This window comes from Ovis canadensis, chromosome 5 (assembly GCF_042477335.2).
Source record: "Ovis canadensis isolate MfBH-ARS-UI-01 breed Bighorn chromosome 5, ARS-UI_OviCan_v2, whole genome shotgun sequence".
Classification (NCBI taxonomy): domain Eukaryota; kingdom Metazoa; phylum Chordata; class Mammalia; order Artiodactyla; family Bovidae; genus Ovis; species Ovis canadensis.
Window position 1 is genome coordinate 73,479,333 of NC_091249.1, and position 27,774 is coordinate 73,507,106.

General features: G+C 43.7%; 1 protein-coding gene and 1 long non-coding RNA gene across 5 annotated transcripts in view; one reads left to right on the forward strand and one right to left on the reverse strand.

Annotated features, from left to right (window-relative positions):
• Window positions 1-27,774, reverse strand: part of LOC138441418 (uncharacterized) — a 103,155-nt gene that overhangs the window by 66,082 nt on the left and 9,299 nt on the right. The window contains exon 2 of the long non-coding RNA XR_011257336.1: window positions 24,169-24,331. This is a non-coding gene — a long non-coding RNA (uncharacterized lncRNA). The remainder of the gene's footprint in view (window positions 1-24,168; window positions 24,332-27,774) is intronic.
• AFAP1L1 (actin filament associated protein 1 like 1) overlaps window positions 1-27,774 on the forward strand; it is a 66,909-nt gene that overhangs the window by 34,010 nt on the left and 5,125 nt on the right. For 2 of the 4 annotated variants that reach the window (XM_069592381.1, XM_069592382.1), the window contains 11 exons: window positions 3,044-3,142; window positions 3,826-4,037; window positions 5,913-6,092; window positions 7,971-8,063; window positions 10,068-10,149; window positions 10,386-10,535; window positions 11,614-11,825; window positions 14,007-14,152; window positions 14,802-14,874; window positions 16,167-16,278; window positions 26,101-26,265. In XM_069592381.1, coding sequence (XP_069448482.1) covers window positions 3,044-3,142; window positions 3,826-4,037; window positions 5,913-6,092; window positions 7,971-8,063; window positions 10,068-10,149; window positions 10,386-10,535; window positions 11,614-11,825; window positions 14,007-14,152; window positions 14,802-14,874; window positions 16,167-16,278; window positions 26,101-26,265 — 1,524 coding nt within the window. The remainder of the gene's footprint in view (window positions 1-3,043; window positions 3,143-3,825; window positions 4,038-5,912; window positions 6,093-7,970; window positions 8,064-10,067; window positions 10,150-10,385; window positions 10,536-11,613; window positions 11,826-14,006; window positions 14,153-14,801; window positions 14,875-16,166; window positions 16,279-26,100; window positions 26,266-27,774) is intronic. The other 2 variants (XM_069592384.1, XM_069592383.1) reach the window with 1 other exon arrangement.

Consider the following 27,774-nt stretch of genomic DNA (forward strand, 5'->3'; position numbering starts at 1 on the left):
TGGGGCAGAGAAGCTGCCTCCTCGAGCAGCGGGGGTCCTGGGGTGGGAGGGAAGGGAGTGCCTCAGGAAAGGCCAGGGACCTTGTCCAGGAAGAGGGCACCACGCCCGACAGGAAGTATCCTTGCCCTCGCACACTGTCCAGCCTGCCAGGTGTCCGAGGGCTTTCGGTGCTCCCTCCCTCTCCCTCCTGCGCCTCCTCCTTTTCCACCCTCACTTCTGGCCTGAGTACCCAGTCCACCCCATAGGGATGTCTCTAGCATCTGAGACTCAGGATGTCTGCTGGCAAAAGCAGGCTGCGAGCCTCACTTGAGAGATATAACTGGACACCCCAGTCACTGGGAATGTGAGTGCTGCCATCCTCAGGAAAACAGTAGGGCTGAGAGCCCAGAGCAGTGCTCTGAGGAACAGCGTGGTGTGAGAGCAAGTTGGTCTGAAAGAAGGAAGGCTTCCTGGAGGAGAGGGTGGGCACCTGTCCCCTGAGCTGGCAACTTCAGTTCTAATCCAGGGTCTATCACTAGAAAAGTGTGTGGCCTCAGTTTCTTTATCTATGAAGTGGGTCTGATACCTCCCTCCCTGCACTGCAGAAACCAAGATATAATAGTTATAATGATGTCTAGCATTTGTCTCAGAGAAGGCAATGGCACCCCACTCCAGTACTCTTGCCTGGAAAATCCCATGGATGGAGGAGCCTGGAAGGCTGCAGTCCATGGGGGTCGCTGAGGGTCGGACACAACTGAGCGACTTCACTTTCACTTTTCTCTTTCATGCATTGGAGAAGGAAATGGCAACCAGTGTTCTTGCCTGGAGGATTCCAGGGACAGCGGAGCCTGGTGGGCTGCCGTCTATGGGTCGCACAGAGTCGGACACAACTGAAGCGACTTAGCAGCAGTAGCAGCAGCATTTGTCTAAGATGTTTTATGTGCCAGGCTTTATACTGAGAGTTCATATGCATTATATCACTAATCCAAGGTAGGAACTGTTCATGTCAATTTTATAGGTAAAGAATCTGAAATACAGAGAAACTGTGTTTTCTTTCCAAGGTCACTCAGTAAATAATGGAGATGGATTTGAACTCAGATCTGATTAACCCCAAAGCACATGCCCTTAACCCACTGAGCTTCAAAGTATGCTCCAGAGACCATCCGTATCAAAATAATCTTAATTGTTAAAAAAATAATCTGATTCCTTGGAATTCCATACATTTTCTATTTTTACATATGTTTAGAACCATCCAGTTAAATCGGTTTTTCCATAGTGCAGATTCCTCAGTTCAGCCCACACCAGTGACTCAGAATCTCTGGAGATATAGTTCAGGGATCTAAATTTTTTTCCCTTATTTATTTTTAATTGGAGGATAATTGTTTTACAGTATTATGTTGATTTCTGCCATATATCAACATGAATCAGCCATAGACATCTGCATTTTTTAAAAGACCCCAAATGAATATAAGTTGGTGCAGCCATTAAAGGAAAAATATGGAGGTTCCTCAAAAAACTAAAAATAAGTTACCATATGATCTAGCAACCCCACTCCTGGGCATACACCTGGAGAAAACTCTAATTCGAAAAGATACATGGGGCTTCCCTGGTGGTCTAGTGGTTAAGAATCCACCTGCCAATGAAGACGACATGGGTTCAATCCCTGATCCTGGAAGATGCCACAGGCCAACTAAGCCTGTGCGCCACAGCTACAGAGCCCACATGCCCTAGAACCTGTGCCCTGCAACAAGAGATGCCACTGCAATGAGAAGCCTGCCCAGTGCAATGAGAGAAAGCCCTAGGGCAACAACGAAAACCCAGCACAGCCAAAAATAAATAAATATGAAAAAAGAAAAGATACATGTAACCCTGATGTTCATAGCAGTGTTATTTACAACAGCCAAGACATGGAAGCAACCTAAACATACATCAACAGATGAATGGGTAAAGATATTATATATATATATATACACATACACACACAATGGAATATTACTCAGCCATAGGAAAAAAGAATGAAATAATGCCACTTGCAGCAGCATGCACAGACCTAGAGATTTTCATACTAGGTGAAGTAAATCAGAGAAAGACAAATACCTGAAGATATTACTTATATGTGGAATCTAAAGTATGATACAAATGAACTTATTTACAATACAGATACAGACTCAGACATAGAAAATAAACCTATGGTTACCAAAGGGTAAAGGAAGGGATAAATTAGGATTTGGGGATTTAATAGATCAAGCTCATAAATACAAAACAGATAACCAGCAAGATCCTATGTATAGCACAGAGAACTATATTCAGTATCTTATAAAAATAATGGAAAAGAAAAATAAAAGACCCTTGGTAATTGTGATATAAAATACAATTTAAGATACCTCCATTGCTATACTATACTGACTCTCATGAATGGGAAAAGAGCGAAAATTCAGCATTAGCAGCTATTGTATGTGTTGTATACATTCACTATTGTATGTATTATTATTATTTCCTCTAGTCCTCCTCCTCCTCTGCAGGTTTAGAAGGAGAGGAGGGGGTGGATGCGTTAAGGAGTGAGCACAGCGGCTGAGGTGGAAGAAGACGAGACAAGGCAAAGCAGAAAGGGGGGCTGGGCCCAGGTGCTGGGACACCACTCCTCCGTCCAGTGACTGGAACTGCGACCAAGACACACACACACACCAGTGTTCTGGGTCAGAGGAGAGAGGCTGACCACGCCCTGCCTGGGAAGGTCAGAGGGAAGATCTTCAGGCTGGGTACTGGAGGCTGAGCAGGAATTTTCTAGCTCTTGCTAAGAGGGCACAGGGAAAAGCATGAACATAGGCCTGGAAGTGTGACAGGGCCCAGCAGGGCCAATCTGGGTGACAGGAGCATAGGGGGCAGGTGTGGCGCTAAGGCAGATGAGATATGGAGAGGAGGCCCCACACTCTGGCCAGGCAGTGACTAGAAGCTCCACTCCCTCTTCCCTGAGGAGGACACCATGTCTAAGATCTTCACCAGCCCTGGCACCTGGAGTCTGCCTGCATTTCTCCAAGTACTGCTCTTTCTGCCAACCCCACAGATGGCTGCAGCCCAGCCCACTCGCTTACGGACGGCTACTATGAGGATGCAGACAGCAGCTACCCCGCCACCAGGATGAACGGAGAGCTGAAGAATTCTTGTAAGTACTAGGTGGACGTTCAGTCCAGTTCTGTCCTCAGGGAGAACAAACCTTGACCTGACCTTGGCATGCGCATACCCACTGCCCCCCTCAACTCCCTGGGGTCACTACAGAGGCCTCAAAGCCCTTGTTCTCAGTGATCCTGGGGTTCAGTGGGAGGACTGCTGAGCAGAGTTAGGAGCCCCCAACGAATCCCTTGCCCTGACTCTCGGTGACTGACCTTAAGCAAGTGATTTACTCTCCCTGAGCCTCCAGATTCCTCAGTATCAAACAGGGACTTGCTGAGGGCCATGAACATGACCTGAGACAACAGATGCAAAGATGATGGGTAAAGACAATAGCTGATGTTTACTGAGCCCTCAGTGAGTGCCAAACACTCAGCTAAACGTTCTGCATTTGTTGCTGCTCAAAATAGCCTACTGAGGTAGGTATTATAATTTATTATGACCATTTCATTGATGAGGAAACTGAAGCTCTGAGAGGTAAAGTCACTGAGATCACAAAGCAAGTGGTAAATCTGAAAGACATGGGGCCCGTGTGGGAGCTTAGTCCTTACCAGGATCACACCTCACACCCACCCCTTGGGCCCCAGAGCAGGAATATCTGCAAAAGAGTAAGAAGGCCCACCTCCCCACACACCGGGTGACAGCACAGGGACAGGTCCTTTCCTGTGGCTCCTGCAGACAATGACTCTGACGCCATGAGCAGCTCCTACGAGTCGTACGATGAGGAGGAGGAGGAAGGGAAAGGGCCACAGCCCACACACCAGTGGCCCTCAGAGGAGGCCTCCATGCACCTGGTGAGGGACTGCAGGATATGTGCCTTCCTGCTGCGGAAAAAGCGCTTCGGGCAGTGGGCCAAGCAGTTGACCGTCATCAAGGAGGACCAGCTCCTGGTGAGTGGCCACAGACGACAGCCTCTTGGCCTCACGTGGACTTGCATGTGTGTGTCTGTGTGCGTGCAGGCATGCCTGCCTCTGTACCTCTGGGTTTGCTTTGTGCACAGAGGCTCAAAGGACAGTTCTTCTGAGAACAGAGCTCTCCTACCCAAGCAGAATTTTTAAAAAAAAAATGTGAAGAACTGATCGACTTTACCAAGTTTTGTTTTCTGAAACATGAATTTTTTAATCTTGAAACAATGTTTATCGTTTTTCACTAAGTAAATGTATTTACTTATAAAGCTAGGAAAAAAAAAGAAAAATGATTTTTTTTTAAAAATCCCATTGACCAAGAGCTAACCACTGTTAAGTTTTGATGCATAAACTTCCACCCTCATTTCCATACATCTGTCTTTTCTGAAACTGAGCCCATGTAATACTTATTATATAACTTGAAACTTTTTAATTTGTCATGTCTCATCACTATCATTTCATAAAAGAAATATAACTTTAATTCCAAAGTATAAGGATGGACATAATTTCTGGGGAAAAAAATGACATCTCTTTACCTGTTAAGTCTTACTAAACATGTATCCGTTTAAACATGCCCTTTTCTCACCTTGGAGCAATGAAAAGCTCATCCCAGGTCAGAATCAGGCCAAGAATCATGACACTCCTTTCCACACATCATGCCTTCTTTTTCTTGACACTCCTTTCCACACATCATGCCTTCTTTTTCTTGACTTACTGCAATGGCTATGACCTCCAGTGGAGATTCTCTGGTGGCTCAGTGGTAAAGAATCCACCTGCCAATGCAGGAGATGCGCATTCAAACTCTGGGTCAGGAAGATCCCCTGAAGAAGGGAGTGGCAACCCACTCCAGTATTCTTGCTTGGAGAATCCCATGGACAGAGGACCCGGCGGGCTACAGTCCGTGGGGTCGCAAAGAGTCGGACACGACTGAGTGACTAAACAACAAAGGACCTCTAGGATAATATAAACAGAAGTGGTGAGAGTAGGCACATTTGTCTCAATCCAGATCTCAAAGGAAAGTTCAATAATTCACCATTAAGGCTGATGTTTGTTTGTGGGGTTTTTTTGTAGGTACTCTTTATTATCACATTAAGCAAGTTTCCCTCTAAGAGTTTGCTAAGAGTTTATGTTACAAATGAATACAGAATTTTATCAAATATTTTTTCTGCTTATATTGAAATATGTGGTTTTTCTCCTTTTTCTGGTCCTACAACAAATTACATGGTTAGTTTTTGAATGATAACCCACTCTTGCACTCTTAGAATACATTTGATCTCTATGCAGTATGGTTTTTATTTGTCTGGATTCTTTTGTTTATAGTTTTTACAACTATGTTATGAGAGACATTAGCCTATGACTTTACTTTTTTGTAATGTCATTGTCAGGTCCTGGTATCAAGGTAATGGTAGCCTCACGGTAAGAACTGGGAAGTGAGAATCATTATTGATCAACTATGGACTTCCCAAGCCCAGCTGTAACTCCATCTCTGCTGTAACTCTCTCCCACATTCTTGCCTTGCAGCCCATTAATAGCAGAGAGCTGGCTTCCTCCCAAGACAGCCTGTTTCTTCCCTGGTTCTTTAGACTAGAATGGTCTTCCTGGTATTGTGCTAAAACCTGCCTCTTCCTAAATAAGTAGTTGTGACCCTTGAGACCGCTCAGTAGCCCTTGAGATCTGGAGTTTTCCCAACGATGCCCCTCCCAGGTGTCTCGTCTCTGTGGTGAACAGGCACAGGCCCTGTCTTCATGCAGTGCCCACAGCTGGGAAGGGTGGGAAGGTCTCTCTGGGGCAGGCTGAGTTTCAGTCTCCTCCCTCCACTCTCCACTCCAGGAGGCCCTAACCCCTTCTCTTCCTGTCCAGTGTTACAAAAGCTCCAAGGACCGGCAGCCGCATCTGAGGCTAGCGCTGGATGTCTGCAGTGTCATCTATGTGCCCAAGGACAGCCGGCACAAGAGGCACGAGCTGCGCTTCTCCCAGGGGGCTACTGAAGTCCTGGTGCTGGCGCTGCAGAGCCGGGAGCAGGCTGAGGAGTGGCTGAAGGTACAGGGGGGCCTGTGCCCTTCACCCACCCTTCCACCCTCCCTTCCTCCCTCTCTTCCCCAGGCCCAGCCCTCAGTGGGGTGGGCCCCTGTCACTGGAAGAACAGGCCTGGCTCAGAGGGTAAGTACCTTCCACAGGGCTAGGGCTTTATGTGGAAATGAGCCTTGGATATCTCCAGGAGACAGACCTCAGTGTAGAGACCTATGTTCCTTCTAGCTATCTGAATCCCCTAACATGCCTACTGTGTGTCTATCCTACCTGCAATGTACATCTCCAGGAATAGAGAGCTGAAGACCTCCCACAGAAGAAGCTGATTTTATCATTAGACAGGCTAATCCTTTTTTTTTTAATAAAGGAGAAATTCTTTATCTTAGGTGAAATGTGCGTACTTATAAGATCCACCTATGACCCAGTTCCTGCATCTTACATGACAATTAGAGTTACCCTGTACTGAGCACTTACTTTGCACCATGCATTGTGGTAAGAGCTTTATACACATGACTTCATTCACTATTCACCATGGGACTAATATTGTTCCCATTTTATAGATGAGGAAGCTGAGGCGCAAGAGCTTCTGTGACTCACCCAAGGTCAACCACCAGTGGTTCAGACCAGAATTGGAAGTGAATCCAATTCCAAGGAAAATCTAAGGAAATCTAGTCCAAAGGTGACAAGATGGCATAGTGATGACGAGGGAAGACTTTGGTGCTATACAGACCTTAAGTTCAAGTCCCGGACCTAGGCAGCATTTACTGACTATGTGATCTTCTGCAAAGGACTTCACTTCCCTGTGCCTCAGATTCTGCCTCTATAAAATGGCTCTTGTAAGCATTCTAGAGAGCACCTGACATAGAGCCTGCCAGGCAGCCAGTCCTCAGTAACCGTCAGCAACTACTGTCAGTGATGGTGAAGCCCAGGCCCTTACAGCAGACCTCTCCTCCTCTGATCTTCCGAACAAAGAAACAAACCCCGCCTTCCCTCCCTCCCCATCCTCTCTTCCTTCCTGTGATAACCAGCTCTCCCACTGGGATGTTTACTGTTTCTCATTACTGCCTTTGTCTCAGGAGGGGAAGGAAGAGAGACAACCTGCCTGCTGGGGTGGGGGTGGGGGGAGTGCTCTGTCCTAAGGCACTGTGGTTGGGTAAGAAAAAGCCCTAGACTTGGAGTCAAAGAGGCCTGCCTTGGTACCCCAGTTAGTGCAGACAGTAGGGCAGAGCTCATCATCCTCATTTGCAATTTGGGGACCAAAGTACCCCACCCCACAAGGCTGCTGTAGGGATATACAAGGGGATAATCCAGGCAAAGCCACCTGACAGATGAGCAGCAGCGGTCTGTTACTATTTCATGATCAGGACGGTTGTGCTGCAGGGCCACAGGTGAGTGCCTTGGGGTCTCAGTTTCCACATCTTTGAAATGGAGAGAATAATCCTGGCTATTCTGCGGGTTGTTGTAAAGTTCCAACACATCACAGAAGTGAGTTCCTCATGCCTGTGCAGGGCATGCACATGGCCCTTCACACCCGTCACCTCACTGGTCCTCACACCAAGGAGGTAGCAGTGGACCAGAAGCATCCCTGTGTTACAGATGGGGAAATGAAATCCCAGAGCAGGGACATGGCTTTGCCAAGGCCATGCAACTAAGTAGTAATGGCGCCAGGTCTAGAAGCCAAGCCTCTAGGCTCCCAGCTCCTTACGTTTTCAATTCAAGGGACAGACACAGGAGAAAGCCTGTTCAGAGCCTGATGTGCCCTACACATGGGGCAGGAGGCCATGCCAACCTGTCTCCCACCCAGTGATCCCAACCGCTCTGCTGGACCTCGTTCTTGCTTCTGTCCCCACAGCATCTCTCACCTGTTCACAGTGTGTGTCCTCTCCACAGGTCATCCGAGAGGTCAGCAAAGCTGTCGGGGGCACCGAGGGGGCAGACGTGCCCAGATCCCCAGTCCTCCTGTGCAAGGTGGACCTGGACAAGGTACCTCTGTCTTCACAGGGCCCCTCTGGGACAGCCTGTGGGAGCTCAGCACAGGCTCTGTCCCAAGGGACGCACAGGCTGCTGGTGAAGCCAGACATTGACCAGGCACTTAATAAACACCTACTGAATTCATGAATGCCCATGTCCAAGGTGCAGCACAAGCCAGAGAAGGGAGTGACTACCCTGCCAGACAGGAAGAAGTCACATTTGAACCAAGCCATGAACACCAAATCGGAATCAGTCAGTCAGACAAGGAGTGTCCAGTGGCACATAAGTGAAGCAGTCATTTCATTCTGTCAGGCCACCGGCAAATACATGCTAAAGCCTATGTTTCACCAGGTGCTGTGGGTGATCATGGGACTCAGCCCCAAATCCTATGGGAAGTTAAGACCCCCACATAAGGGTCTCACACGACGTAATAAAGGCTAGCATTATAGAAAATGTGACTGTGGCCGGCACTGTTCTAAATGCTTTATGTGTGTGTGTACCTAACTTAATTTCTACAATTCTTTGATGAACTACATTTTCAGAAAAGGAAGCCATGGCAAAAAGAAATTTGCCCAAAGTCACACATAATAAGAACAGAGCTAGCTGATCACACCCAGCCAGCGGACCAGTGGCTGAGTGTACAGCAGGAGGGTAGCTAAAATGTTTAGGTGGTGTTTCTGGAGAAGAGTGGGAGTGAGGACGTGTTACTGGTGGCTCTCTCTCTCCATAGACTCCTGTGACTGAGCTGTCACCGTCACCAAGCCAATTCCAAAGTGCACACAGTGTTTCTTTATATTTGCTGTCTAACTTGATGAAAAACTGTACATCATCACAGAACAAATAGGAACCACAACTTCTGTTCCACAGTTTACAGAGGTGATTCTTTATACCTGACAGTTCTGTCCCATTTCTGACAGTTGCCATTTTTCCAACTTTTGGAAACTTGGGAGAGTACACAGACTCTCTCATTTCCCCTGCCTTCTATTACTATGCTTATAGCAAAGCATCCCCGAGCCTGGTCTAGGGTATCCCCAGAAAAGGTTTAGGGGCCTCAGAGCTCTGTAAGTTCACCTTTTTAAGTGGATGGGTATCACTGTAGTCTTGTCATGAGTCTGGCTGGCACAGTTTAGCTTCTTAAAGTGGGATAGTCACATACCACACAGATGTTAGAAATGACAATTTCTAACAATTAGCCTCACAATTCACTTGTGCCAGTTCCCTGGTGCCTCACAGCAGCCCACTGACAGGAGGGTAATTCAAGTGAGAAGACTTGGAGAGATGAAAGGATTTTCCCCCATCCCCACAGCTGAGGAGAGACATCATTTCTTCCAAGGTCCATCTTGACTATTCTACACCACTCCTTAATAGGAATGAATGAATGACTGGTCCAGAGTTGGCATAATAAGTAAAAATACTGCTGGCTGACCACGAAGTTGTTACCATGGGGTGGGTGGGTGGTGTATGTGGTATCTTTGTCATTCTCTCATCCAAGCTAGAATTGTAATGGATTCCTCGCTCATCACCATTCACATTTACTGACCACCGAGTCCTGTTATGACTGTTTTGAAAATGCCAACTCATCTTTTTCCCCATCCTCACTGGTGCTTGGTTCACCCTCCTGTCAAGTTTCTTGTTGCCCAGGATGACATTCTTACTGCCCCTTGTGCTTCCAGTCTTGCCCCCTTCTTGTCCATCTCCCATGATGCAGCTGAGGGGCTACAAGACCAACTTCACTACTGTCCCACTTAAATACCTTCTTACCTCCCCATCACCCACCAGATATGGTCCAAACTCCCAGGACTCTAATCTCAGCCTATTATATTGAATTCCTCACTTCCAAATAAATGGAAGACACAACCACCCTAAGTCATAGCTGTCCTCCTGATACCAGTATGACAGTTGCTGACAAATATTTCGTTAGCTAATCCTCATGTACAGGGGTCAAGAGGAGACTGAACCAAGAAAGGGAGACTTTGAGTGTGCCTCTGACAGGGGGCTGTCTGTGTTCCTCACCAGAGGCTGTCCCAAGAGAAGCAGACCTCGGATTCTGACAGCCTGGGCATGGGTGACAGCTGTTCCACTCTGGGCCGTGAACACGGTAGGAGCCTCTGGGGGCTCAGGTGGGAAAATGCTAGAGCTGGGAGGGGCCTTGCCATGAGCACACGCAGTGCAGATCAGGTCCCGACCATTTTGGAGACCTGGCTGATGTGACCTGGCCTATCCATACTGGGCCAGGCCTTGTGTGCCGGTTCAAAGGCTGGGGGGAAGGCTAGGAGCAGGTGATCTGGAACTTGGGGCTCCCTCCCCTCACCTAACCCATCTCCATGGCAACAGGCAAAGGGAAGAAGAGCAGCCTGTCAGAGCTGAAGGGTTCAATGAGCAGGGCTGCAGGCCGCAAGATCACCCGTATCATCAGTTTCTCTAAGAAGAAGGCACTGGCTGATGACCTACAGGCGTCCTCTACTGAGGAGGTTCCGTGCTGTGGTGGGTACCATGCATGCAGAGAATTCAGACCCTGTTGATGAGGGATCCTGGGGCCAAGCCAGAAGACCCTCCAGCCCTAATCTACCTCATTCCTAAGGCAGAGGATAGAATCCTACTAGATGCCTAACCTCCACTCCATCAATAATCCATGCCCATCCACCACTCCTCCATGAGGCCCTGACACCTAACAGAAGGAAAAGTCAGCCAACTGTCCTATTTCTATGCTCGCTATGACATTAGTGCCGGTCACTGCCCATCTCTGGGTCTCAGTTTCCTCTAATATGACAAGAGGAGAGTATCTTAACTTCCCAGTATATAATATAATATACCAAGTGTTTAAGTTATGGTCCAGTCTTACAAGGATATTTCTTGAAAAAAAGTATATAAGGACTTTACTGTAAATGCATAAAATGCGAATTAACAGTAGTTTGAAAGAAAAGAAACATTGTTCATCTAAACGCATTGTTCCACGTACTGGAATCCGATTTTTAAAAAAATCACGTGTTTTAGGTAAACAGTAACATTCTGCTAACCTGGAAATAACATTATAAAAGCACATGGATATAAAGAAATATTTTGTAAGTGGTTGAGGACACTGTTATGATAAAAAACAAATTGAGACCTAAAACATTAAAGGGAATTCTAAAGTCATCAGCCTGCCCCTCACTTGTTTTTAGCTCTTCATCCTGGCTACACAGTTTTTGTTCCCACACGCTGCCACCAGGTGGCAGCATCAGCCATTGTTTTCTGTCCTCCACAATTAGTTTTTGCTATTTTAGGAGGAAAGGCAGAAGGAAGAGTTGTGTCTTTCGTTCATTATATATAGTGGTTCTGTGCTTTTCATCAAGGTTGGTATGGTCTGAAGGCTGTGCAGGTATGTACAAATATGATTATCAATCCCCTGTTCACAGATAACAAACAAAGCTGAGGTCACAGGCCAGGAATGAGCTGACTCGGGACCCGGAAGGCCTTTCTCTCCAGCTAGAGTACAGGAGTTGCCCAGGCCCTCTGTCCCTGCGCCCTGACTTGTGTCCCCCAGCACCGTCAGGAGGTCGCATCGCTGGTCTCTCCCTCCCAGGTTATCTGAACGTGCTGGTGAACCACGGATGGAAGGAGCGCTGGTGCCGCCTGAAGCGTAACACCTTGTATTTCCATAAGGACCGCACAGACCTGCGGACCCACGTGAACGCCATTGCCCTCCGCGGCTGTGAGGTGGCCCCAGGCTTTGGGCCCAGACACCCATTTGCCTTCAGGATCCTACACAACCGCCAGGAGGTTGCTATCTTGGAGGTGAGAAGAGAAAACAGCTTAGGGGTGGGAGCTAACAGGAGCTCTGGCCTGGAGGTTGGCTTTTGTCCAGGGGACTTTACTGACATTACAGGGACTAAGGAAGAGGGAAAGTAAGCCAACTGTTGCCAAGTAGCTGGTTAAACTATAGAACACCCACTTAAATGTGAATTTCAGATAAACGATAACTAATTTTTTTTAGTACAAGTATATCCCATATTTGGGACATACCTATACTAATAAACTATTGTTTATCTGAAATTCAAACTTGAGAATTGTGCATTTTTATTTGTTAAATCTGGCAACCCTAGACCCAAGGTTTGTTTATTCTGCCTTATAAATATAGTCCCAAGCCTAAAAGGCATCTAGTCTAACTCTGATCTAATTTTGGAAACCTCTCTAAAACTTACTTCCCACCAGTGACTGTTCATCTCAGATAAACCACTGCTCCTCCCAGCAAGCAACTAAATTTTTACAAAGATTCTCTCCATATTGAGTTGAAATCTTAAAACTCTGTATAGGCAGCAACTACACCCGTTCGGCGTATTTTTGTTTTTCCAGAACCCAGCCTGATATCCAGCAATCCTGGGCTGGACAGTATTGGGCTCAATAAGGGACAGTAAGGACTCAATTAACATCTGTTGGACAAATGGCTGAATGACAATGTGATTTCATTTCACCCACTCATTTTTCCTAACTACCCACCGACACCAGTCCTCCCCTCTGGGGTCATACAGAATACACTGAATCTCTCTTTACATGTCAATCCTTCAGCTATTTAGAAATTTAAAACATAACTGGAGGAAAACTTAAACAACTACCCCCTCATATTACAGATAAGGAAACTGAGGCCAGGGCAGTCACATGCTTCATCCAAAGCTCCACAGAGGATTAATGGTCTCTTGGTCTTTTTCCTACAACTAAGACCCAGCCTCTTGGTATTGTTTTCTTTGCCCAGTACCCACTGCCTCTCTCAGTTATTAAATGTAAGGAAATATTGACTCTGTAAGTCACTTCTACTTTCAGTAGCTTGAGATGGGTCTTTTATTTCTCTTCAGAAAGAGCTTTCCCTTTCTCTTCACAAAGAGCTTTCTGGCAAAAACTGTGCTTTTTAAATTCAAGTTTAGTTTTTGTGTGCTAACTTGATTTTATGATGATGCTCTTTAACATCTCTCTGAGAGTATTTATCAAGTGCAAAAAAAATAAGAATAGGAGCATCTTGAATGATGTCATTAGTCATTTAAACATGGGATTCTCCAGGCAAGAATACTGGAGTGGGTTGCCATTTCCTTCTCCAGGGGATATTCCCGACTCAGAGATTGAACCCAGGTCTCCCAATTTAAACATAATAGATTTCTATTTATATTAACTTATATTAATCTTATATCCTACACAAATATATTTAAAATTCTGCATCTCATATGTTATTAGATGTCCATAGAACATTTAGAAAAACTGGAAAAAAGGTAAACGTTCCTAAATTTCAAAAAGTAGAGTTGTTTTTTTGTGTGATTCAGTTATATATACCCATATATTATTTTTGAAATTATTTTCCATTACAGGTTATTACAAGATATTGACTGTAGTTTACAGTAAATCTTTGTTGCTTGTTACATATCTATTTTTTAAAATTAGAAATCTAGCATTCTATTCATACTAAGTCAAACAGGTGGAATCAAACTGTCATAACTTTTTTAGTTAGGCAAAAATTCATATGTTTTCTAACATATATATTATATATTTTATGATAATGTTCTTTAAATGAAAACATGTGTTTAGTTGACCAGCAACTTCTTAGAGATTTTCCTGTATACAACAGTATATATAATTGGCATTTATGATACAAGAAAAAAATGTGGGTTATGTGATAAATAGCCTCCTCATTTAATAAAAAGCAAATATTTTTTAAAAAGTTTAGAGAACACCTAAATTTTGTTTTCATATGCAATCGGTCCAGAAGGCTCTGAGGATAATGAGTGAGGTTATATGTTTCAGAGAGGTAGCTGGCTTCTCTATTTGCTATCCAGAAAACTTGGGTTTCTGGATGAGTGTTCTAGTCTTGCTCCTCTTGGATCCCTAAGTCCAAACAGATACTATACGTATATGGGTTTGGCTGAAGTGAGTGGGTAGCCAGAGGCCCTGAATGTGCCACAGTGAACTCAGCTTGTACCTTCTCTCCCTCAGGCAAGCTGCTCAGAGGACATGGGCCGCTGGCTTGGGCTGCTGCTAGTGGAGATGGGCTCCAAAGTCACTCCCGAAGCACTGCACTATGACTATGTGGATGTGGAGACCCTAACCAGCATCGTCAGTGCAGGGCGCAACTCCTTCTTGTAAGGGCCAGTACCCCACAGCCCCCCAAACCTGCCTACAACCTTTCCTATCTCAGCTCCCTCTCAGAGGCGGAATGGGAGGGAAGAGAGGATGGGCTGAGAAAGACTGCTTCCTTGGGAAGTCAGAGTGGGTGCTTTCCTCTTCCATCAGGAGGAGTAAGCTGGTTAAAGGAGGAGGCTCAGGGTTGGGGATGCTGTGGGTGGAATGAGCCAGAAAGGAGAAGCTCTTTTGGACCATAGCCTGGGCTCTGCTCTCATGCCATAGAAACTTAGGGTCCCCATACCCTTGAGCCTCTGGGCAGGCACGAGGCTCGTCTGCAGAGTTTGCATTATTAGTGCCAGCTTCGAGTTACGGCTCTATCACGACCAACAGCTTAGGCTGGTTGCTTGCCAGCCTGGATCCTCTGTTTTCTCACGTACAGAATGGAGGCGATGAATAACCTGCTTCCTGGATTGTGAGAATCCCATGCATCCCTGCCTTTAAGCTCTAAACACATCAGTGGCACCGTGCTGCCTGGCATGCTGCTATCACTGACTTTCTGACCTCCATTAAAAGCTGCTGCCAGAATCAAATAAGTGGACAGGAAAGCACTGTAAGCTGCATAAGTATCACTGTCACATCATCATCATCATCCCTTGTATCTTCTAGATACGCAAGATCCTGCCAGGATCAGTGGCCTGAGCCCCGAGTCTATGATGATGTTCCTTATGAAAAGATGCAGGTATGGTCCCTTGGGACTTTGGGGGACATGGCAAAGGCCGCTTATTAGCTCTCCCTCTCTCCTTCCCTCACTATTCCTTTGCCTCAGAGAAATCATTTTTGTTTAACCAGCACCTGGAAGGAGGGGGAGAGGGGACCTTCTTGCCCCAGACTGTGGCTGGGGAGAATGTCTGGAACAGGAGGCTGGGCAGTGTGGAGGAAAGAGCCCCTCACCAGGAAGAAGAGAAGGCTCTGCAAGCTACAGAGCACTGCTCCAGTCTGAGCAGGCTTGGGCTTTCCACCCCTGTTACAGCTCTGTGAACCGATTCAGTAGTTGTCTCAGGTGGATGATAACTGAATAGCTGCCCCCACAGCCCTTTACCTGCTGGCATCTACAGTCTGGCTTCAGTTCCCAGGACAATCTCCCTGTCTTGCTCACTAAACCAAGAAGATGCCAGCTTATTAACCTACAATAAGGCCTCTGTAGCCATCACATGACCCATCCTGCTCCACAATCTGCCCTGTGCCTCCTCCTGCCACGAGAGAGCAAGGGGACCACATTCTGACTAGACATTGTTTGGTGAGTCAGGCCTCACAGCTCATGGACAGGATAGAGGGAATCAAGGTGCCAAGGAAAGCAGATGTGTCTGCAGGCCAGGACCCCTGCCCTGGACAGTGCTGGATGACCTTCTGAGCTCTTACCTCTAGGTCTTGCAAGAACTAAATGAAATACTTTCTGGAAAAAGCTTAGCACAGTACCTAAACACTGGAAGGTCTTACAATGAGGGTAAATAATACTGCTATTATCAATATCATTATTATATGACTATTATAGTCCACTTATGGTTTCCTGAGCTTTGACAAGATGTTGAGTGTTCTCACTACTCTTTCCTGTGAAAATGTATAGCCAGTCTATTAAGTTATGCCACTTCTATCACTGACTGATCTCAACTTTGACTCTTTTTAACTTAAGACTTTATTTTAGCAATTCAGAAAATTTTACATCCAATTGATGTACTGACAAAAAAAATCTATAGTAAATCAAATATGGTCACCCAAAGTCTTTTGAGATGTCCTAATTTTCCACTCAGCAGAAATTCCAGTTTAGGGTTGCCTTTAGGAAGGTATGAGGACCAAGTAACATACTGCCATTGCAAGTGGTTTATAGACTGCTGAGGGCTGCACACAACTACAAGTGTAAGGCCAAGATCTCAGAGGTCAGGCAGCACTCAGCCATCAAGTGCACATCTCCAAGCACCCACACTGAGGGCTCGGAGCCCACCCATGCTTTATCTTCTTCCATCTCCCACCTAGGACGAGGAGCCTGAGCGACCCTCTGGAGCCCAGGTCAAGCGCCATGCCTCCACCTGCAGTGAGAAGTCCCATCGGGTGGACCCACAGGTCAAAGTCAAGCGCCACGCCTCCAGTAAGTTGTGTGTGCAAGAGAGGAAAGGAGGGGAATGTCCAGGACAGAGGCAGGGTGGGGTGGGGAGGGGGGTCTCAAAATCAGATCCTCCCAGGGGTCATATGGTAAGTGAGTAAGGAGAGGTGTAAGAAAATACTCTACGAAAAATAACAGCACAAGCAGAGTGATAAAGGGCAGTGAGCAGGAGGCCTCAGAGGGAAAACAACAGGAGCGGGCTGGGGGAGACTGAAGGAAACTGGAGTGCTCAGGCCCCAGCTCTAGGGGCAGCCAACACTCAGCTCCAGCCAAGGCCCCCAGGCAGCACTGCCAGCTCAGATTTGCCAATTATTCAAAACAAACCAGAAATCTACTTATTTCTTAATGTCAGCAACTATTTAAAAATTTTAGCACTACATAAAGCCACATATATAGAGAGAGTTCACCTCTGTGTCCCAGCTCAGGCTCTGCATAGCACTTCATAAGTTTGTTGAACTGCCTGATTGCCACACTGCAAAGTAATGACTAACTGTGTCAGAAAACTCTATGGTAAAAGGTCTCTTTGATTCCCAACATAAATCTCTACTCCCGTATGATTTATCTCTATGAGCAAGCCAGCTTTCTGTAGGACAGCATGTCCCAAGAGTCTTCTGTTGCTTTTACGTTCTTCCCCCTGTACCTGAACAGAGTCAAGTTCTAGTCTTTGCTTTTTGAAGATTTATTTTTTAAAATACTTTCCTTTATGATAACTCCATATCATTGTTGTTTATTTGCTCAGTTGTATCTGACTCTTTGAACCCATGGACTGTAGCCCACCAGGCTCCTCTGTGCATGGGATTCTCCAGGCAAGAATACTAGAGTGGGTTGCCATTTCCTCCTCCAGGGGATCTTCCCCACCCAGGGATCAAACCCACTTGTCCTGTATTGGCAGGTGGGTTCTTTATCACTGAGCCACCAGGGAAGTCCACTTCATTAGCACAGATAATCTCTTCTAGAGTCAGGAGATTTGTATTCCATTCCTTACTTGGTCACTAAACTACTATGTAACTTTGGAAAAGTCCCTCCCCTCTCCAGAGTTTCCTCTCTGAACAATTAAAGGGTTGTTGTAACACTCCTTATAGACTTGTGCACACTAGAAATGCACAGCCTATGGAATACCCATTTCAAAATGGGAAACTGAATTGAAATAAGCATGTAAGATTGAAGAAATCACAAAATCTAACAAAAAAAAACCCTAGAACAAAGATTAAAAAAAAATTCTTCAAATCAAATCTTATACTGAGGCTCAGTTTATAAGAAAGAGAAAAAGCAGAGCTGCTTTGCCTGGAGTCCAGAGACCTTGGCTTTCCCTTTACTCCATACAGTAACCTGTTACCCATCACTATGAAATTATACAGCTCCTCGAAGACAGTTGGAAACCATGGATCTAGTCCAACAATGTTTTTCAGATGAAGAAATAGGAACATAAGAGAAGGGTTTTACCCAAGATCATGTATTAATTACCTATTGCTACATAACAAATTACCCAAAATTTCCCAGCTCAAAACATAAGTGTGTGTTATGTCAGTGTCTGTGGGTCAGGAATCCCAAGACAGCTTAAACAGGTAGCTCTGGCTTAGGGTCTCTCATGAGGTCACAGTCAAGAAGTCAGCTGGTCATCTGAAATCATCTGATAGCTTGACATGCTAGAAATCGGCTCCCAAGGTGGTTCATGTGTATGCCTGGCAAGTCTGTGCTGGCTTTTGGAAGGAGGCCTCAGTTCCTTGCCATGGGGACCTCACCATTGGGCTGCTTGTCCTTATGACAAGACAAGTCATGTGCTGGCTTCCCCGACAGACAGCACATGACCCAGGAAGGAGGAACAGAGTAGAAGCTGCATTGTTTTTGTGAACTGGCTTTTGTGATCATTTCTGCCACATCCTAATGGTTACACAGGTCAGCCCTATCTATAGTGGAAGGGGACGGCAAAAGGACACAAACACAAGAACACAAAAATCATGGGAACTGAGGGGACTACTGAGGAAATGGTGGCATTAAAAGCTCCACAGACCTGTTTCCCAGAAAACGACCATAACCAGTGAGGACTGCTAAGTCAGTCATCTAAAGTCTCCAGAAACTTTCCTAAGGGCATATGGCAAGTGAAGATTTACTCTAGATAATTTACTAAATCTCAGTTAAGAGACTTTGTGACATCTGAGCCACAACTCATTCCTTTACCTCTTTACCAACTCGGTGAGGCAGAATCTCTACTCTAGGCAGCTGTGGACAAGAAAACAGGGCTCTCTCTCCTCTCACACCCAGTCAAGAGTAGCAGTATCTCCCCAGTAAGATCAAGTCACCAGCATTTATCACCACCAATTATGTATTACAGACATTAAATCACCAATTATGTATTACAGACATTAAATTAAATCGGTGAGTGCAGCCCACAAGTAGGGTGCTCCCAGACTCCACTCATAGGGCAAATGCTGTACTCAAGGTTGGGCAGGCCAAGGATATGGGGGCCCTAAATGCCCTCACCCCAGATCACTCATAAGGCAGGGCTTCCACCCTAGGAGAGGCAAGTTTAGAAGATCAGAGATAACAGTCCCCACCCAGCACCCAGTTCACAAAACAAAGATGTCACTCTAAGAGAAGCAGGCCATTGTTCAGAACAGTGACTCTGAGACTTTTGCCCAGGGTAAAAAGAAAGGCAAGTCATAAAAACATTGAACTCCAGGGACTTTCTTGGTGGTTTAATGGTTGAGAATCTGCCTGCCTTTGCAAGGGAAATGGGTTGAATCCCTGGTCTGGAAGATCCCACATGCAGCGAGGCAACTAGGCCCACGCACTACAACTACTGAGGCCCATGCACCCCAGAGCCTGTGCAGCACAATAAGAAGCCACCGCAGTGAGAAGCTCATGCACCACAAGAGAACAGGCCCCACTTGCTGCAACTAGAGGAAGCCCACACACAGCCACAAAGACCCAGCACAGCCATAAAGAAATTAATTAACTTAAAAAAAAACACTGAACTCCAAAGCTCTCCTTCAAAAGAACTGACTTTAGTGGGAATAGAATGTGGAACAAATGTTGATACAAAGCATTATCAAAAACAATAGAACAATCAGCTGACAATTAGTGGAACCTAACAGCAACTTAGCAGCAGCAGCAATAGCTGGATATGATACCAAGAGTCAGGCAGTGTAACAGAGAGATCAGGAAGAAAGTCCTGCTAAGATGACTGTCCTCCAAGGTGACCGTATATGCCTAAGGCTGTACCCTCTGTGGATCAACATCAGAGGCCACCATCACCCTGATACCAAAACCAGAGAAAGATACCACAAAAAAGAAAACTATAGGCCAGTATTACTGATGAACATAGACACAAAAATTCTCAACAAGATACTGGCAAACCAAACCCAATAATACATTAAAAGGATCACACACTATGATTAAGAGGGATTTATCCCAGGGATGCAAGGATTCTTCAATATCCACAAATCAATCAGTGTGGTACACCATATTACCACACTGAAGGATAAAAACCATGTGATTATCTCAATAGATGCAGAGAAAGCTTTTGACACAATTCAACACTGATTTATGATAAAAAAAACTCTCCAGAAAGTGGGCATAAATGAAATTTACCTCAAGATAATAAAGGCTATATATGACAAATTCACAGCTAAAATCATTCTCAATGGTGAAAAGCTATAAGCATTCCCTCTAAGATCAGAAACAATGCAAGAATGTCCACTGTCATCGCTTTTATTCAACATAGTTGTGAAGTCCTAGCCATGGCAATCAGAGAAGAAAAAGGAATGAAAAGGAATTCAAACTGGAAAACAAGAAGTAAAATTGTCACTGTTTGCAGATGACGTGATACTATACATAGAAAATCCTAAAGATGCTACCAGAAAACTACTAGAGTTTAACAATGAATTTGGTAAAGTTGCAGGATACAAAATTAATACACAGAAATCTCTTTCCTTCCTTTACACTAACAATGGAAGATCAGAAAGAGAAATTAAGGAAACAATCCCATTTACTATTGCATCAAAAAGAATGAAATACCTAGGAATAAAAGGCTACCTAAGGAGATAAAAGACCATACTCTGAAAACTATAAAACAATGATGAAAAAGTCAAAGATGACATAAACAGATGGAAAGATATATACCATATTCTTGGAAGAATCAATATTATCAAAATGACTATACTGTGCAGGGCAGTCTACAACTGCCTAGGAATTGTAGGCATTCAGGATTGCCTGAATAGGAATTCAGTGCAATTCCTATCAAATTACCAAGAGCATTTTTTACATAAATAGAACCAAAAAATTTTTAACTTGTTTGGAAACCCTAAAGACCCTGAATAGCCTAAGCAATCCTGAGAAGAAAAACGGAGCTGGAGGAATCAGGCTCCCTGACTTCAGACTATACTACAAAGCTATAGTAATCAAAACAATATGGTACTGGCAGAGGAACAGAAATATAGATCAATGCAACAAGGATAGAAAGCCCAGAAATAAATCCATACACCCATGGTCAATTAGTCTGTAACAAAAGAGGCAAGAATATACAATGGAGCAAAGAATCTCTTCAATAAGTGGTGCTAGGGAACCTGAACAGCTACATGTAAAAGAATATAATTAGAATATTCACTTATACCATACTCAAAAATAAATTCAAACTGAATCAAAGACCCAAATGTGAGGCTAGACACTATAAAACTCCTAGAGAAAAACATAGGCAGAACACTCTTTGACATAAATCACAGCAATATCTTTTTGGAAGATTATATTATCCCCTAGAGTAATGGAAATTAAAAAACAAAACAAAACAGGATCCAATTAAACTTAAAAGCTTCTGCACAGCAAAGGAAACTATAAACGAAACAAAAAGACAACCCATAGAATGAATGGGTGAAAATATCTGCAAACAAAGCAACTAACAAGGGATTAATCTCCAAAATACACAAACAGTTCACACAGCATTACATTTTTTAAAAAATGCAATCAAAAGACAGTAGATGATCTAAATAGTTCTCCAAAGACGACATACAGGTGGCCAAAAAGCATATAAAAAGATGCTCAACATCATAGTATATGAGAAATGCAAATCAAAATATCATCAAAAAGTCTATAAATAATAAATGCTGAAGAGGGTGTGGAGAAAAAGGAGCCCACCTACACTGTTGGTGGGAATGTAAATTAATACGACCACCATGGAGAACAGTATGGAGGCTCCTTAAAAACCTACAAATAGAACTACCATACAATCCAGCAATCCCACTCCTGGGCATATATCCAGAAAAAAAAAATTCGCAAAGATATTTGGACCCCATTGAATTTTAAAAAGATACATGGACCCCAGAGTTCACTGCAGCACCATTTACAATAGCTAGAGACATGGAAGCAATCTAAATATCCATCAACAGAGGAATGGATAAAAAGATGTGGCACATAAGTACAATGGAATACTACTCAGCCGTAAAAAAGAACAAAATAAGGCCATCTGCAGCAATATGGATGGACCTAGAGATTATCACACTAAGTAAGACAGAGAAAGACAAACATAGTATCACTCATATGTGGAATCTATTTCTTTAAATGAACTTATTTGCAAACCAGAAACAGACTTACATATATCAAAAAAAATTTATGGTAATCAAAGGGTAAATATGGGGGGGGAGGATAAATCAGGAGCTTGAGATTAACATACACACACAGCTATATAGAAAACAGAAAACCAACAAGGCCCTGCCTACTGTATAGCACAAGGAACTCTACTCAATACTCTGTGATAACTATATGAGAAAAGAATCTGATAAAAAATGAATATATGGATATGTATAATTAATCACTTTGCTGTACAACTGAAGCACAATATTTTAAATCAACTATATGTCAGTAAAATTTTTTTCAAAAACAAACAAAAAGAGTGGATAAAGATGTGACATACATAGATACAATGAAATATTGCTCAGCCATTAAAAAGAGTGAAGTCCTGCCCTTTGCAACAACACAGATGGCCTTAAACAGTATCGTGCTAAGTGAAATGCATCAGACAGAGAAAGGCAAATACATATAATTTCACTAATACATGAAATCTGAAGAAAACAAGCAAACGTAACATAGAAACAAAGGCATAGATACAGAGAACAATAGGAAGTTGCCAGAGGGGAGGGGGCGGCGGGAGGAGAGCAGTGAAGGAGATTAAGAGGTACAGATTTCCTGTTATAAAATAAATGAGCCATGGGTATGAAATGTGCAGTTCAGGGAATATAGTCGACAACTGCATGATGACTTTGTATGGTGACAGCTGGTAACTAGACTTATCATGGTGATCATTTTAAAATGTATAGAAATATCAAATCACTATGTTATATACCAGGAACTAATATATAATACTGTAGGTTCCATGCATTAATAGTTCAAAAACAAACAAGCTTATAGAAAAAGGGATCAGATTTGTGGCTACCAGTGGCAGGGAGTATGGGGAGGAGAACTGGATGAGAACAGTCAAAAGGTATAAACTTCCAGTTCTAAGATAAATAAATATTAGAGATGTAATGTACAACATGATGAATACAATTAACACCGTTCTATGCTACATATGAAAGAGAAAAGAGTAAATGCTAAGAGTTCTCATCACAAGGAAAAACATTTTTTTCTATTTCTTTAAATTTGTATCTACACAAGATAATGGCTGTTCACTAAACTTGTGGTAATCATTTCATGATTTATATAGGTCAAATCATTTATGCAGTATACTTTAAACTTACACAGTGTGCTATGCTTAGTCACTCAGTCATGTCCAACTCTTTGAGACCCCATGGACAGTAGCCCACCAGGTTCCTCTGTCCATGGGGATTCTCCAGGCAAGAATACTGGAGTGGGTTGCCATGCCCTCCTCCAAGGGATCTTCCCAACCCAGGGATGGAACCCAGGTCTCCCGCAATGCAACCGGATTCTTTACCATCTGAGCCACCAAGGAAGCCGATACTTTAAACTTACACAGCGCTATGTCAATTATCTCAATAAAACTGGGAGAAAACAAAGTCTGAGAAATGTCACAGCCGAGAACCTAAGGAGACATGATGACTAAATGTAATGTGGTAGCTCTGCAACAGAAAAGGACATTGGATAAATTCTAAGTAAATCTAATGAAGTATGAGCTTCAGTTGGTTAAAAAAAAAAAAAAAGCAAGTAAGATGACATTGTTCTATCAAATGGCTCAACAGTACATTTGAACTGGCAAAAGAATCAGTAAACCTCATGATAAATCAATAGAGATTATGCATTTAAAATAACAGAAAAATGAACAAAGAAAAATAAACAGAGCCTCAGAGAAATGTGAGACATACCATTAAGAGTACTAACATATACATAAAGGAAGTATTAGAAGGAGAGAAGAAAAAGAGAAGCATAAGAAATGTTAGAAGAAATAATAGCTGAAAAGTTGCCAAATTTATTGAAATCATTAATGTGCCATATAGGAAATTCAGTGAAGTTCTAGTAGGATAAAGGCAAAGAGATCCACAAAAGACACATCACACTTCCTGGAGGTCTTCCATGGAGGTCCAGTGAATAAGAATCCTCCTGCTAATGCAGGGGACACGGATTTAATCCAACGCCTGGTCCAGGAAGATTCCACATGCCGTGCAGCAATTAAGCTCATGCACCACCACTACTGAGCACTTGTGCTGCAAGTACTGAAGCCTGCCATGCACCTAGAGCCTGTGCTGCGCAACAAGAGAAGCCACTGCAATGAGAAGCCCATGCACTGCAGAGGAGTAGCCCTGCTCACTACAGCCAGAGGCACGCAGCAATAAATAAACAATTTTCTAAAGACACATCATGCTAAAATGCGAAAGCCAAAAGCAAGGAGAAAATCTTGAAAGTAGAAAAGAAAATCAACTCATCACTTACAGAGGATGAAAATCTAGTTTGCTTCTTTAACACTCAAGCATTACAGGGTTGGGTGTGAGGTCAGCCGCTCTCCGCGGTGCTGACACAGCAAGGTGGATCGGAATGGTGGCTCCCAAAGGTGAGTCTACTTGCTGGTTTGGTCCATAAGGAAGTTTTCACTCATCTGCAATGAAATGAGAAAAATAAGCACAGTGCATGAAGTTTTTCATAAAGTTAATTCTACTCAGTATAAATGACTGTTCTACATTTGTATCCAACTCCTGATGTTAAAATATTATTTTGCTAAACAGTGGGAATAGTAATAATATTGGCAGTTTTAAGGTCTTTATATTGTCAACAATATAATGCTGACAGTCCTTTGTTGGTATCCTATTTTTTCTGTGAATATTTTTTTTACATCTTTTAAAATTGAAGTATAGTTGATTTACAATGTGGTATTAGTTACAGGTGTACAGCAAAGTGAATCAGGATATCCCTATTTATGTTTTATTACCAGTTTATAAAATCCAAAAGTCTGAAACCCAGCTCCTTTGGGATGCTACTGTATAGCTGGGAAGTACAGGGAGCCATGCGCCCTCTTCTCAGCCCTCCATGCTTTATTTATAATGAGGTTTGAATTGCAGAGTAGTTAAAGCAGGAACTGATTTTTAAATAGGCCATGGGTGACCACTGCAATCCCTACAGAGCTGCAGAGACAAGACCCCCTAATTACCAGCAAACTGTGGGAATTGCTCCACACCCACTTCCAAAGGACTGTGTGTGACTGACGGTAGCATAAAAAAATTAAAACTTTCACTAAAAGGTTAGACTATGGCCTTGCTCGAGCTTGGCAGTATTTCATAGCATGAATCCTTGAGCCAGATAGACATGAGTTCAAACCTGGGTTCTCCCATTGTTAGCAGTGAGACCTAGCCTCTTGTGCCTCAGTTTTCCCAACAATAAAGCAGAGCAAATAACAGTAACTTTGTGAGAATTAAATTGAAATGCAGATAAATTACCTAGTATATAGTAAGCGGTCAATAAATTTTTGCCATAATAATTTGTTGTTATTGCCCACCATAGTGTAAAGCCTATAGTAGAACACCAGGTCTCTATTCCCCCCTCCTCCCAGCCTTTTCTCAATAAAACAGGCAATGCCTTACTTTAACCCCAGGTCTCAATTCTCTGTAGATCTGTGTTACATGTAGCTGTCTATCCTATATGCACTGAAAGTTAACTATAAAAATGCCCTTTTAAACCAAAATGTGCATACATCACAAAATCAATTTTAAATTGTTATCTAACATTTACTAAGCTCTATTTGCCAGGTACTATTTACCAAGCACTTTTCATGAATTATCTCTTTAAAACCTTATCACAGTGCCAAGAAGTAAACCTGATTGATATCCATATTGACAAATGAGGAAACTAAAGTTAGGGGAAGGCACAGAAACACCACATTCACTTCGTCTGATGACACACAACCAGTAATGGGCAAAGGAAGACACGGACCTTCATCTGTCTGGTTCTAAAGCCCTTGTGGGGCTTTCCCTGGTAGCTCAGTGGTAAAGAATTTGCCTGCCAGTGCAGGAGATGCAGGTTCAACGCTGGGTCAGGACGATCCCCAAGAGAAGGAAGTGGCAACCCGCTCCAGCACTCTTGCCTGGGAAATCCCATGGACAGAGGAGCTTGGCGGGCTGCAGGCCATGGGGTCACAAGAGTTGGATATAACCTAGCTACCTAACAACAACAAAGCCCTTCCTCCTCACCCCTGTGCACTACTGCCTCCCTCTGGCTCCTAGTTTCCTCTCCTTCCCTCTAAATAGGTCTAGGGGTACAGACCTAAATATTCCCATTTTATGGACAGATTGTGGCTGAGAGAGAAGCTAACACCACCCAAGTACTCTCACCAGAGCTCAGAATTGAGGACCTTTTCCTGCCTCATCTCTACAGGTGCCCATCAGTATAAGTACGGTAAGAATCGAGCTGAGGAGGATGCCAGGAGGTACCTGGTAGAAAAAGAGAAGCTGGAGAAAGAGAAAGAGACAATCCGGACAGAGCTGATGGCGCTGCGGCAGGAAAAGAGGGAACTAAAGGAAGCCATTCGGAACAACCCAGGTATCTATGGGGTGTGGCCCTGAGCACATGAGGGGCTCACACTTGAGCCTTGACACCTCTCCTAGTACTCGCCACCTGGCTTCTTTCCAGGAACAGGGAGGCTTCTCCTCCCCTTTCTATGCCTCCTCACCACCACCATCGTCATAACCATCTCTCCTGACTAATGAAAGTGCCACTGATTGAGTAATTGTTTTTAGAGTGAGGGGATGAAAAAGTAACATGAATGTATATACTTAATGTGGTAAAGTGAGATCTGATCTTAGAAATTTTAAAACATGAAAAACAGAGTGTGCTTTAGAATCAAGGAAGAGAACCTCACATTTTGAACCTCACATTAACTCATTATTCACAGCTATGTACTAAGGACCCAAATGTGTGAAATATTGGTCCAGGTGCTGAGAATAATGGACAGTGACACTTCACCAGTATTCCCTTCTGAAATCCAGGACCATGACCTCTGCAGACCCTGTATACCCTGGGCTCCTCTGCACCCCGCTTTCTGCCATTTTTCTGTTGAATTCTCTCTATAGCTGCAGTTCAGCACACTTTCAGACTGAGGTTTCTGAACATGCTGCAGGGAACTGGAGGTCCTATCCTTATATAAAATATGTCCAAGGTCACATAGCCCCATGAGAATCTGATGGAACCTACAGACCCTTTCCTAAGGGAGAAAACCCCCACAAATCACAATGCTGCAAGTAATTTCAGGAGCTCAAGTGCACCCAGAGCCACAGATTGCCCAGGAATTCACAAACCTCAGACTGAGAACTTCTGGCTTAATGACTTGTTCTATGTGGCTAGGAACCAGAATCAACGGGAAGGAGACACATGAAGACAGTTTGGTTTCAATATAAAGAACTTTCTAAGAGTCAGAACTATGGTTTGAAGCAGGTTGACTTGACTGTCCAACTTGTCCTGCTCAATTGTTTTCTATAGCATATAACTTTTTAATAGATTACTTATTGTATTTATATTGTTCTCTCTCTCACATACATACATATAAACACACAATTATAGTTCAGTAAGGGCAAAGATCTTTCCCTGTTTTGTTCACTAATATATCTCAAGGGCATAGAACACTGCCTGGTACCTAACAAGCACTCAATATTCACTGAATGAATAAATGAATAAAAAGAATCACAATTACCAGAAAACCCTCCAGTGCAACCTCTTTCAGGGCAAACAATGGAACTAATTTTTAAACTTATTAAGATCCAAAACAGCTCCTGACACAAACAAAATCCTAACACAGGACTTTGTTTGTTTGCTTAAACTGAATAAACAGCAAAATCCTAGCAAGGTCTTGTGATCAGTGTAAAGCCCTGTGTTGATTCTTGGTTACAAGTAAGAAATCTCACCAGCTTAGAAATGAAAAGAAAAACATAACTTAAGTGATCAGGTATAGCAAAGTCCAGGGACTTAAATGATGTCACCAGGAAGCATATTTCTCTAATTCTTGCTTCTGCCTTTCCCTACTTTGGTTTCATTCTCTGTCCCTCATGGTGGTAT